At 35.3% G+C, this 13331-nt stretch overlaps 1 protein-coding gene and 1 long non-coding RNA gene across 3 annotated transcripts in view; one reads left to right on the top strand and one right to left on the bottom strand.

The window, feature by feature from the left end:
• Positions 1-204: 204 nt before the first annotated feature.
• LOC114460718 (uncharacterized) lies at positions 205-5451 on the bottom strand. 2 transcript variants are annotated; one of them, XR_003673714.1, is made up of 4 exons: positions 5149-5451; positions 1384-1607; positions 1154-1286; positions 205-300 (listed from the first exon to the last, which is right to left on the bottom strand). It is a non-coding gene; the product is annotated as an uncharacterized LOC114460718 (long non-coding RNA). The 2 variants fall into 2 exon arrangements; XR_003673715.1 differs by lacking the exon at positions 5149-5451 and adding an exon at positions 4327-4472.
• A 5879-nt stretch (positions 5452-11330) lies between these two features.
• Positions 11331-13331, top strand: part of LOC114460735 (uncharacterized) — a 4030-nt gene continuing 2029 nt past the window's right edge. Inside the window, exons 1-7 of the mRNA XM_028442643.1 lie at positions 11331-11601; positions 11716-11785; positions 11966-12069; positions 12168-12443; positions 12544-12637; positions 12776-12843; positions 12964-13182. Of these exons, the coding sequence (XP_028298444.1) occupies positions 11473-11601; positions 11716-11785; positions 11966-12069; positions 12168-12443; positions 12544-12637; positions 12776-12843; positions 12964-13182 (960 nt within the window). The 5' untranslated portion in view covers positions 11331-11472. The remainder of the gene's footprint in view (positions 11602-11715; positions 11786-11965; positions 12070-12167; positions 12444-12543; positions 12638-12775; positions 12844-12963; positions 13183-13331) is intronic.

The raw sequence follows: 13331 nt of genomic DNA on the forward strand, positions 1-13331 counted from the left end.
CAGTTGTACAGTAGAGTGATATGATCCATAATAAGTCCTGGTGCCATTGTTGCTTTATATCAGCACTCTTGAAATGTCTGTTGTCCAATCAAATCATTTGGTCAGAACTAACTGTTGTAAAATAGCATATATAAGTAGAGGAATTAATGACATACTAACAGATACATTGTAGGGAGAACCCACAAAGTCATTAACTGCACTTGCCTTTAACTCCTTGATTAAAGCATTATCATCTTTCCCAGGGTGATCAATGGGACATCGGATGAAGAATTCTCTGGTTTTCTCAACAGCAACTCCACTCTGTTAAAGAGAGAATGTATTATAAAAACATCACATATACCAGTGGTTCCCAACCAGGGGTACGTGTACCTCTAGAGGTACTTGAACACACATAGGGGGTACTTGGAAACATTGATGAATCTATTTCTAACAAACTGAGTCATTTTTAAGCCTATTTCAGACACTACATGCTCATCCAACAGCTTTTCCACCATAAAAATCCACAATAAACTGCATTAATGAAATAAACAATATTGTGGCTTTAATATCCTACTAATTTGTTACTAACATGTTATGCACATTACTAAAAATTTAGGTAAATATATTCTCTGCTATACAATAATAAGAATGCACAAAATTGATAGTGTGCGTTAAACATACAAGTTGACATTTTCAAGCTATTAACATGTAAATACAACAAGAAAGGTTACTAAATTGAAGAGATGAAGGGGTTCTTCTAATCTGAAGAGAGGCCTCGGGGGGCAACATGAGACAAAAAGGTTGGGAAACACTGACATATACAACGAGGGCTGGGCAATAAAATAACAATATATTTCACCACAAAATGTCTTATCATTTCAATGAACTCCAAAAAAATCCAGAAAAAAACCATGACCCAGAACTGCAAGGCATTCTGGGGGATGAAGGCAGATGAACAGATTTAGCAGTTTAATGGTTTGTCACCTGGAATTATTTATTATATACATTTCTGATAAAAAAAAAAAAAACAGAATTTGTAAAATAAAATAAATGAATTTTATAGGGCTCTACTTTAAGCCTTAGTCATCAGTGCAACATTCTGTCTTGGAGAAGGAGAAATGGTAATGACAGGTAGAGCAGAGTAGCAGCGTTAGAGAAAAGTAATATCAAATACCTGGAGAACAGCATCAGTTCGTGCACGGTGTCAGGCTCCAGCAGCACTTTTCTTAGCTTGGAAGATGGACAGCAGTTGAAATGAATTTGGCCTCAACATTTACTGTGGTGATCTGCTGGAACTCTGCATTGACCTTAAAAAACAACAGAAAACACAAATACACAGAGGCCACATTAGTGGGTGGAGCTTGTGTAGCTTCAACCTCAGATGGAATTGTTTCAAATCCTGACCTCAGACACATCAAACAAGGAAGACCACCTCTCCACCATCTCCTGGATGCTCATCTGAAGACTGATGATGTCATGTCTTCTAAACACAAATGCTGAGCTTCTTCTTAACCTCAGACAGTTGTTCCTGGTGATCACTGCTTTTACCTGAAGGCTAGTCTGGTAGATAGTTTATGGATGATGCCTGAAAAGTGCAGATCTTACATTTCCATCCCATAAACTGATACCTGAAAGGAAGAAGAGAAGAAGAGGATTGAGAGCTGATTTGTCCTGGCCTCAGACTGATGTCCTCTGTCTGTCCCTACTGGTGTCCCTGTCATGTTAAACATATGTAACCCTTGTCCCACATAACTATGTTATATTTCCCATGAGTGTGAAGTATTATGGGACAGGACCTGAGTTCATTGTTTAAACTGTTTAATTTATTATTATCCTCAAATTTACCTCCTTTAAATTTTAACACCATTTAACTTTGTAGACTTAGTCAATTAAGATAAATAAAGACATCACATAACTGTACTTTAAATGCAATAATCCTGTCAGATATTTATTTATAAAACAATAAAAAATACATATTTTTACAAGTCTCTCTTTGGGAAACAAAACACAAGCACTTAAAGTGTTATATAAAAAAGAATTGCTCAAATAAAATATAAAACTTATTTAGTATTATTTTAAAAATTTGACCTTCTAATAAAAAAAAAAATCTTCTTATAACTTTTTTGTAAGAGGAAGAAAAAAACTAATAAAATTAAAAAAAATAAACCACACACACGCACGCGCGCACACACACACGGTAGAACTGACTGAGTACCTTGCTTTTGTCAGCAGCTAAAATTATTAATTTCAAGTAGTAGTAAATATGTCAACCAAACAAAGTAATAATGATGATATTGAGTAGTGTTTGTGGCTTAAAAAAAAGAAATATGTTTTAGACTTAACAGCAACCCAAGTGTGAACGTAGTGACAATGTACTGTAGTATGTAGCCTAAGATGGAACTATAATTAATGGTATTTACATCAGTTGTACAGTAGAGTGATATGATCCATAAGAAGTCCTGGTGCCATTGTTGCTTTATATCAGCACTCTTGAAATGTCTGTTGTCCAATCAAATCATTTGGTCAGAACTAACTGTTGTAAAATAGCATATATAAGTAGAGGAATTAATGACATACTAACAGATACATTGTAGGGAGAACCCACAAAGTCATTAACTGCACTTGCCTTTAACTCCTTGATTAAAGCATTATCATCTTTCCCAGGGTGATCAATGGGACATCGGATGAAGAATTCTCTGGTTTTCTCAACAGCAACTCCACTCTGTTAAAGAGAGAATGTATTATAAAAACATCACATATACCAGTGGTTCCCAACCAGGGGTACGTGTACCTCTAGAGGTACTTGAACACACATAGGGGGTACTTGGAAACATTGATGAATCTATTTCTAACAAACTGAGTCATTTTTAAGCCTATTTCAGACACTACATGCTCATCCAACAGCTTTTCCACCATAAAAATCCACAATAAACTGCATTAATGAAATAAACAATATTGTGGCTTTAATATCCTACTAATTTGTTACTAACATGTTATGCACATTACTAAAACTTTAGGTAAATATATTCTCTGCTATACAATATTTAGAATGCACAAAATTGATAGTGTGCGTTAAACATACAAGTTGACATTTTCAAGCTATTAACATGTAAATACAACAAGAAAGGTTACTAAATTGAAGAGATGAAGGGGTTCTTCTAATCTGAAGAGAGGCCTCGGGGGGCAACATGAGACAAAAAGGTTGGGAAACACTGACATATACAACGAGGGCTGGGCAATAAAATAACAATATATTTCACCACAAAATGTCTGATCATTTCAATGAACTCCAAAAAAATCCAGAAAAAAACCATGACCCAGAACTGCAAGGCATTCTGGGGGATGAAGGCAGATGAACAGATTTAGCAGTTTAATGGTTTGTCACCTGGAATGATTTATTATATACATTTCTGATAAAAAAAAAAAAAAACAGAATTTGTAAAATAAAATAAATGAATTTTATAGGGCTCTACTTTAAGCCTAAGGTGAAACACTTGTCTTTGCACTGAAGCCATATTTTTTTTCCCAACAATTTTATGCTGGTTTAATGCTGACATTACTCTTTGTTTAATGTCACAGATGTTAGTTCTACCTCAGGTATTATTATTTTCTAAATACTTTGCACATTGTGTGATTAAGCATGTATTTAATTTATATATATATATATATATATATATATATATATATATATGTACATAACCAGTTTACTTATTTTATAGTTTCTGTTTTTTCCCATAGTTGTGTTGATGTCTTTTTAAAGGTAAAGATTACATTTAAAATTTTAATTCAGCCTTTTTTTCTTGTGGTTGTTATTTTGAATGGGTAAAAATAAGTAAATCAATAATTATGGAAATCAACTGATATGAAATATTTATAATGTGATACATTTTCCAGCCATATCACCCAGCCCTATGTACAACTTAGTCATCAGTGCAACATTCTGTCTTGGAGAAGGAGAAATGGTAATGACAGGTAGAGCAGAGTAGCAGCGTTAGAGAAAAGTAATATCAAATACTTGGAGAACAGCATCAGTTCTTGCACGGTGTCAGGCTCCAGCAGCACTTTTCTTAGCTTGGAAGATGGACAGCAGTTGAAATGAATTTGGCCTCAACATTTACTGTGGTGATCTGCTGGAACTCTGCATTGACCTTAAAAAACAACAGAAAACACAAATACACAGAGGCCACATTAGTGGGTGGAGCTTGTGTAGCTTCAACCTCAGATGGAATTGTTTCAAATCCTGAAACAATTCCACACACACACACACACACACACACACACACACACACACACACACACACACACACACACACACACACACACACACACACACACGGTAGAACTGACCTGAATAAAGATGGTTTAATCCCATAACAACAGATGCTGCTCATGTTGCTAGTATTTCCAGACCACTATCTCACTAGCAGTGTTTACATATAGTCCATCTTTTCTCCTTTATGGTTCTGTTGATGCTGAAACAAAACGTTTCCACTCCTCTGACGTGTTGCACACTGCATTATGCACAATCCGCCATGTTTTCTTTCCCCTCTGACCTCACACTGTCGCACCACGCCATTGGCTGTAACCTATGACGCCGCCCACCGCAATGCATTATGGTACTTGTTGTTTACTCTGAAAAAGTCCGATCCATCAAAATACTGTAACTTATTAAATTAAACTCTAATAACATTACAAATGTAGCCCTTTTTTGCTGAATGTGATTTAAATGAGTGGGCTCTGAGTTCTTTTTAAAGCGTACTCACGTACTAATCAAATCTAACCTAATTTTATTTAATAATTTGAATTATGGGAACACAACCAGAAGCAACACCACACACTAAATGTAACTGACTTTGACACAAATTAGCACCAGACACAAGGTAAAATATAAAAAAGATCACTGTCTCTTTAAAGAGTAAAATAAACTCAGAAATAAAATAATAATGTCCGACTTCCACTCTGTTAATAAACACAGCAAGATCAACTGTAAAATGAACCCTTGCTCACACACAAGGCAAACAAACAAAAAAACAACACAAACTAGTTCTAAAGCCGACACAATACATCCTACGTTACAGGCTTGTATCGCTGCTTGTTTAAGTGCAGGACTAAAACACCTTGGTTGCTTCACTCACAGAGCATGAATAAAAATAAAATAAAACTCCATACCTGGTGCAAACGTGTTTTCTCCATCCAGATGACTTCAGGCAAGAATTATCTCCAGCTCAGACTACAGCAGTACTAACAGCGTGTGAGCTGATTTAGCCACGCACAATGTAACAAGACTCCGTGATAAAACTCAGTTCACAAGCCTCGTGTTCAACCTTTACGATGTCCTCACTCACTCCAGTCTTTGTAAAACACCAGCAGCTTCTTCTTTCCAATAAAACCACCGTATATCTCATTTAAAAGTCACTAAAACAAGTTATCCCATCGCTGCTGCTGCTACTGCTGCTACGTGACTCCTTCCAAACGAAGAAACCTGTATGTACCCCACCTGTGTTGCCTTCACGGACCTACCCAGCGTAGGACATCACAAATTCCACAGGGAAAACACAGTAATTGGACTTAACATTTAATATATTATTCTTTTCACAATGAACATGTTTTAGACATTTTGTCATTAACTTATAGGTATTTTAATTAAATTAAACAATACAACTAATTATCAATCTCTTTCATATTTATAATATTTTATGCTTCACTTGCTTTTCTTTTAATAATAATAATAATAATAATAATAATAATAATAATAATAATAATAATGTTGAATAAATACATTAGGCAATATATATATATATATATATATATATATATATATATATATATATATATATATATATATATATATATATATAGTTTACCCTTATAAAAATAAAAGCTTTGTGCTAATGTAATTATTGTTCTTTACATCGACAGACCATCTTAGGAAGCGAATAGATAAATAGAATTCAGATAAGGGCAACACAGTTTAAAGTTTGTTTTTATTATTTTTTTACTTTCAATATGTTCCTCCTGTCTCTCTTATTCTTAATACATTGCTATTGTCATGTGTAGTTCTCACTAAATAATATTAGCAATAATAATAATGATTAGTATCATTAATATTATAATTAATATTTGTATTATTATTATAATAAAAATGGGAGAGACAAATATGACCATACTAACAGTGACCAATGATTCTGTCTAATCACAGGTGATTTTACTTCTGCACTGTCTGTGGTTTCATCCAAAGGTTGGTTAGTTTCATTCAGGCAGGTTAGACATTGAGATGCTAATTAATGACAGCCATTCACAGCGGGGGGTGCGCCCCCCCCCCCTCACTATCACTAGTATCAGCACAGTCAGACTCCTTAATACACTGTTGATAAATCTGGGCGTTTGGATTTTTAAAAAATGCAGAGCCAAGAGGCCACCAATCAGCAGCAGCCTCTGAGCATCCTGCTCTGTCATTGGCTATTTGCTCTGGCCTTCCGGTTTAAACCAATCTCCTCTGCTGAGCTCATTGTTCATCGGTCTTCACAGAGGTAAGGGTGTGGTTTTTTTTTATCAGCTATGCTAGCTTTAGCATAGCTTAATGTGCTATTAAGTTTGAAGCTGCAAATGAATGGTGAATGCTTAAAGTTAGAGGAGCAATTGTATAGTCGATTCTGAAGTGAAAAAAACAATGATTAGAAGATGTTTAGACTTTTGTTGTAGATGAAAATGTGTTAGTTCATGTTCACGTTGCTATTATACGATTTATTAGCATTAAACTTGGCCTTTGGTGTTTGTAAGATGGTGATAAAATGTTTCTTGTGTTAGCTTAATGTAGTGTGTGCTTTAATGGGAAGGTTGAGACATTTTATCCGTCAAATTGCAGTGATATGTTATTCAGAATGGTTTAGCTTTGCTAGGTGCTAGCTTTAGCACATGGTGGCTTCCACATGGTACAGATACATGATACTTCACACATTTAACCTGAAGCCATGAAGGATAAACGTTTTTACACCACTTTATGCGGTGAGTCCATGCACGTGGCTGTGTGCGTGATGCTTTCACGGACTGTTGGAGAGAGACGTGTGTGCAGCTCAAACCATCAAAATGTCCGACTTTAAATAGTTTTCAGTGTCTCATGGTGGTCTGATATCAAACATTCTGAGGCTGATACAATAGACACATCATGATTGGATTGTAAACTTGTTAAATTGGATTGATTTGATAGATTACACTGATTTGATTTAATGTTTAGGATGTGGAGGTTTAAAAGTTGAATGAAAGATTATTTATTTATTGTTACATTTGCATTAGGTAATATAAACAGGTATATTATGTAATGGCTTTTAACAAATTATACTGATAGGTTAACATTAAATACCAGAATATTTTATTTCATTACATGTATTCCCTAGGTTGTTTCTGACAAAGGTTATTAATGATAAATGACATTAACACCAAATAAAATCATGATATAATAATGTCAACCTAAAAATAAATAGCATTGTGCAATAAATATCATTAACCAAATTCCTGGTAAGATAACTAAACCAACAAAAAGACTATTCTGGAAGAAAATACAGATTTTATTGTGTGGGGAAATATTTAATTAACTGCCAACGTGCAGGATTAATAGGCATACTTAATAGGCATATGTTGCAAGAAATTAGCAATGAGTATGTTGACTAACATAATCATGTGTTATCAAATTCAAGTAATTTTTTGTAGCACTACAAATACATCAACTAAAACATATATATATATATATATATATATATATATATATATATATTATTTGTCATAATTGTAACTATGTATAGAATTTTCTACACTGTTTTGTCTTCATTGAGCAGGTATTTTTTTATATCCATCAATCATAATTTGTTGCACAACTCTTTAAAATCACCAAAAGGTGAAGTTTAAGTTCTAAAATGAGCAAAAATAATCAGAAGTAAATTAATAAAAAGGCCTAAATTCAAGGTTAATGTTGGATGAGACACAGGAAAGAGTTTAGATGAGCCTACAGACACTAATAGATCATGTATAACATGAGCTAAGGGGTACATAACGTTTAAGAAACACAGTTCTATGTCAAAATGGTTCTATTTGAGGATCCTGTTAGATTGGGAATCAATAATTTTTTGCAATGCAGTTCATTTTATCAGTCAAAAAACTTGTAAGTGCAGTATCTATAAACAGCCAGGAGATGGTGGTAATGAGAGGAGAAAAAAGTTTATATTTATATTACACAATATAAATGTACTTTAAACTTATTGTTATTTTTAATGTCATGTTATAAGTAAATATGCAATCATTTTCTATATATAAATTAAAAGCTTTAACAAATTGTATCTTTATATATTTTTTTAACACACATTAAAATATATTCATGACATACATTTGTTTAAGTATTGACTTTTCAAGTATACTGAACCTAAATATGACAAAACTAGTGAACAATACAGAATGTGGAGTGAGTGATGATCCAGAACCTGCTTTGCTTTGATTAATACTGAAATGCTCTGAGATATTGTGGCTTGTATATGTTTTATGTTTGAATTCCAATTATACTTTAATCTATTAAAACATCCAAGAAATTTATTATCATACACTCTTTCAATGTTAACCCTATCTACTTGTATTTCAACCTTAGCATTAGTTTTACTTCTTTATGACTGTGTTTACGGTCTCTCTTTTTTCTTTTTTTTTTTTTTTTACTAATTATATGCAATGCAGAATTGTTTCTTTTAATTCTCCTTTTGCCAAACTACTGTTTAAATGATTTGAAATGCATTTGCTGGAAAAAATGCCTGTAATTGGTTTTACTAGTACAGTGCCCGTCGGAAGTATGCATTCATGTGGGAACATAAGGGGTATAATTGCCTATTTTTGTATCTTTCTGTTGTGTTTTTGTGCATTTTTTGTATAATTATAGTTTTTTTTGTTGCCAATGCAGTGTGATTCTGGAATCTTTTTGTGTATTTTTAGTGTAGTTTTGTGCATTTCTGTTATTTTGTGTATTTTTGTATAAATATTTACTTTTGTCTATTTTGAGTCATTTTCATATGTATGTTGTTGTTTGGTGTATTTTTCTGTAATTTATGTATTTTGGAGTAATTTTGTGTGTTTTTGGAGCCTTTTAGTATATTTTTATGCATTTCTGTTGTCATTTTGTGTTCTTTTTGTATAAATATTGTTTAATTTTTATAGTTTTATTTTACTGTGTCATCTCCTCCGTGCGTTATCTATAACACATGCGCGTGCGCTTCTTGCACATAAACCATCGCAGGTTAAGAGAGACACGGTAACTACGGTAACCAGTTAAGTCAACTATTCATCAGCATGTATGTCTATGCTGTACAACCCCTCCACTAACAGAAAGTTTGTCACAGCACTGGATAAGTTTGTGTAGAGCCCTGATAATAATAAATATGTTAATATGGATATAATATTAATAGTGAAACTATTAATAGTAATAAAATTAATGTTGTAATGGTATTAATGGTAATAATTGCAATAACAAAATAATAATGTACTAAAAACAATATTAATAATAAACAATATTAAATAATTATAAGGTAATTTAATGATTATATAGCAATGCTAATAATACAATGATAACACCAGTAACTATAATAAAAAAATATATATTAATAATGAAAAAGAATATAATGGTAATTATAAGAATAGCAATAACTTCAATAAATAGTAAAATTATAAAATAGCAATAACAATAATATAATGAAAATCCAGTAACTATAATACAATAACAACATAAAATAATAAGGTTATAGCAATAATAATAATACAATGAGAATACCAGTCACTATAAGATAAAATAATATAACAAAAAAGAATAATATAAGAATAGCAATAACAATAATATAATAGTGTGTGTGTAAAAGAGATCAGAAAGTACCACAAAAAAAAACGTTTTGCAACACCAAAGTCGCAAATCTCTCTCAACGGCTCTGAGTTCACCATGTACATCCCGATGTAGTGCACGCACGCACGCACATCAACCGTGTGTGTGTTTGTTTACATTGTAGCTGCTAGCATCTTTCTTGGCACATAGTAGAATATGAGAAGAAACACTCACCGTTGCGCAGAACAAACAATAATCATTCCTCTGACTGAAGAAGCCGAATGTTTGCGATATGTAATGACCATCAGCACAGGCACCGCCCACACTCATGGAGACGAAGGAGGAAGTGACGTCTGTGACCCGAGATTTAAAGAAAGTTTGGAATCATGGGAATAATATTAAATAACCATGAAATATTAACTTAAATGACTTTTAGCGGTACAAAAACCTTTTTAATATCGACCAAATTACTCCAAAATAACAGATACACACTCGGGTATTTGGAACGTGGATGAATAGCAGTTGATTCACAGTTCATCTGTTTCGCCTTCAAAATGGATGCCGGAAGTCGTCTCTCAACACATGGTGCGCTAGCGCCCCCTCACACCCTGAGGTCAAAAGCTGAATAGGTTTGTTTTCGAGGCCGTCCAGAAGTGAAATAAAATTAAAATAAACATTTGGAAATGACCAAATTACTCCAAAATAACAGATACACACACTCGGGGTATTTTGAACCCGTCGACCGAGTTTCAAATTGAACTTGCACTGCGTCCTGGAGATATTTGGTCCACACACATCCCCACAGACCGCCCTTGCTTTTTAGTTAGATATATAATGTATTTTGAAGTGAAAAAACTAAAGTAGCTTTAAGTGATTTATGGCTTAATTAAGGTTGAACCATTTTCTTTGTAAAATGGTGACTCATAAAATATTGCCTGCACCTCGTAGTACTATCTGCTTAAAAAAATAATGTGGTTAAATGAGCAAACGTGTTTGATATGACTTTTAAGCAAAAAGCAATTTAGCACTTTAATTCAGCAGTTGTTGTCAGGCCTTTATCTGTCATATTGTAAACTGGTTGTGAGCTATTTCAGTTTGTGAGTCAGCAGTGATGGTAGATTATAGATGTTTTTTACGGTAGTTTAATTAAGTTGTGAATATGAAAAACAATCATAGCAATGATGACATAGTGGAGACATTAGATGTTTAGTTATTGTGTATTGTTGCTAATATTGCGGTTTACTGATTTATATCAGGGATTGCAGCTAACAAATTTGTATTTTCTTTGTTCTTTACAGCCTTTGGACACCCTTTGGTCAGCCCTTTGGTCAGCCCTTTGGTCAGCCCCTTGGTCAGCCCCTTGGTCAGCCCCTTGGTCAGCCCCTTGGTCAGCCCCTTGGTCAGCCCCTTGGTCAGCCCCTTGGTCAGCCCCTTGGTCAGCCACCTCATCTCATCTCACCTCACTTATTGATTCACGTTATATTAAGAGTTTTTCATTGTTATTGTTAATATATTAAGTTAGATTAGATAAATATTATTAGATAGCTCAGAGTTCACTTTAGGTTAGATTAGGTTTAGCTTAAATTAGTTTAGGTTAGATTAGGTTTTGCTTTGTCTCTCCCTCCCCCCCCCACTCTTTTTGTTTCAGGATGCCTCGGAAGGGAAGACGCTCCCAGGCCCAGAAGCAGCGCTGGAGGAAGCTGGATGCGTCCGAGCTGCCCGCCCCAGCTCCTCATCCCAGTGACGCAACCCCCTGCCCCCGCTCTCCTCTGAACAAGGTATGTTTGCACCAGAACTGACATGCTGACTTATACAACCCACAGGCTATTCAGTGTGACACGTTGACATCATTCACACAGTGTGGAGTTTAATATGTTTATTATTTTCAACAGAAGGTTGGTTCGTCCCTGCCAGCTGGACCGTTCTGGAGAGTGGGTGACACGCGTGCCACCTTTCAAGCACGTAAGTATTAGATTGTTTTTATCATTAAATATCTTAACTAATTATTTTGTGTATCACACATTTTTTTTTTTTTTTTTTACTAGTGTTTTCATTCACTAGTAAAAAACAGTTATAGTTGTATGTTATCTCTATGTCTGAAATCCCTTTTTAATTCTCTTTTGCTCTGTTTTTTGTAAACAGGCGGCGGTACTGGTCACCGCCACAGGGTCCTGAAATGGCCAACTTCGCCCCTAACCGGGCGCCGCTACAAGTTGGTCAAACCGCCTGAGCTCCCTGGCAAGAAGGTATTACTGTTATTGAATCTTTCACTCTGTTAAAGAAGTACTTTATATTGTATTTTAATTGTGATTTTAATGCTAAAGCTGTGGTATTTGTTTTGCAGACTGTTCTGATTGTCGGGAACTCCCATCTACGGGCTATTGTAGATGGCTTTGTCCGGATGCCAGAGTCTCAGCTGAGCTTTGGTTTCCTGTCGGCATGCGGGGCTTCTGGTTCAGAGATCCGCGCTGAGGTTCTGCACGCTGCAGTTCCTCACTCGCCTGATGCCGTCTGCGTCATGGCCCCCGGCAACAACCTGACCAGCACCACCGTTGACGTGGCTAGTGGGGACTTTAAAAACCTCCTCACCACTTGCAGCAACCGCTGGCCAAAGTCTAAGGTAAGCTTTTCTTTCATATCTTGTAGCTTTTGACTTGGTGAACATGTGTGATTTTGCATGATGGTGTAATCTTAATTTTATCACATTTTATTTTGTGCAGGTTTTTGTCGTTGACTTCCCGCCGCGCCTGGCTGTTGAGCCCCAACACCAGGACTTGCTACGGCAAGAGTACCGCCGCGTGACTGCTCGTTTGGGTAAGAGAAAAAAATATTATCTACATCCATTCATTGAGAAATCAAAAGAAAAAATATATGAACTACATTTTAACAATTCATGAGTCTAAATGGATATATTGGTACCATGATGACTCATGTTTTATTTTGTTTTTCAAGGTGTGAAGTACTTCAGCGCTACAGAGCACTTTCCCCTGAGCAACTTGGCGCTGTGGAGCAAGGATGGTGTGAGTACAATATCTAAGAAAAACAAAGTTGTTGACTTAAAATGAGTTCACACCAGATGCTCATTGACACATTGATAATAACATATTTTGTCTCTCTCTTTTAATGTTTTATTTCTATAGGTCCATCTGAGTGATGATAAGGGGATGCCCATCCTCGTCCAGTTGTTCTGGTCTGCTGCCAGCCAACATCTGGAGACACCACCTCCTACGCCCTGGGTCTCTCCCAAGCCATCACCTCCAGTTAGGAAAGTCACTCCTAAACTGGTTGTGAGGGAGAGCTCCCCAGCTCCACGCAGCCCTGATACCCACCAGTGGCGGACCATCGGTCAGGGTGGCAAGGTAAAATGTGGCATCATACAATGATCACTTTAGGACTAGTGACAGTTTACCTGTTTTAATTCAATTTGATGCTTTTCATCATTGCAGACGAGCCCTCCTGGAGAATCTCCAAAGTCCAGAGGTTCTCCGCAGCGCAGGATGGCTCATCG

This window comes from Gouania willdenowi, unplaced genomic scaffold (assembly GCF_900634775.1).
Source record: "Gouania willdenowi unplaced genomic scaffold, fGouWil2.1 scaffold_62_arrow_ctg1, whole genome shotgun sequence".
Taxonomy (NCBI): Eukaryota; Metazoa; Chordata; class Actinopteri; order Blenniiformes; family Gobiesocidae; genus Gouania; species Gouania willdenowi.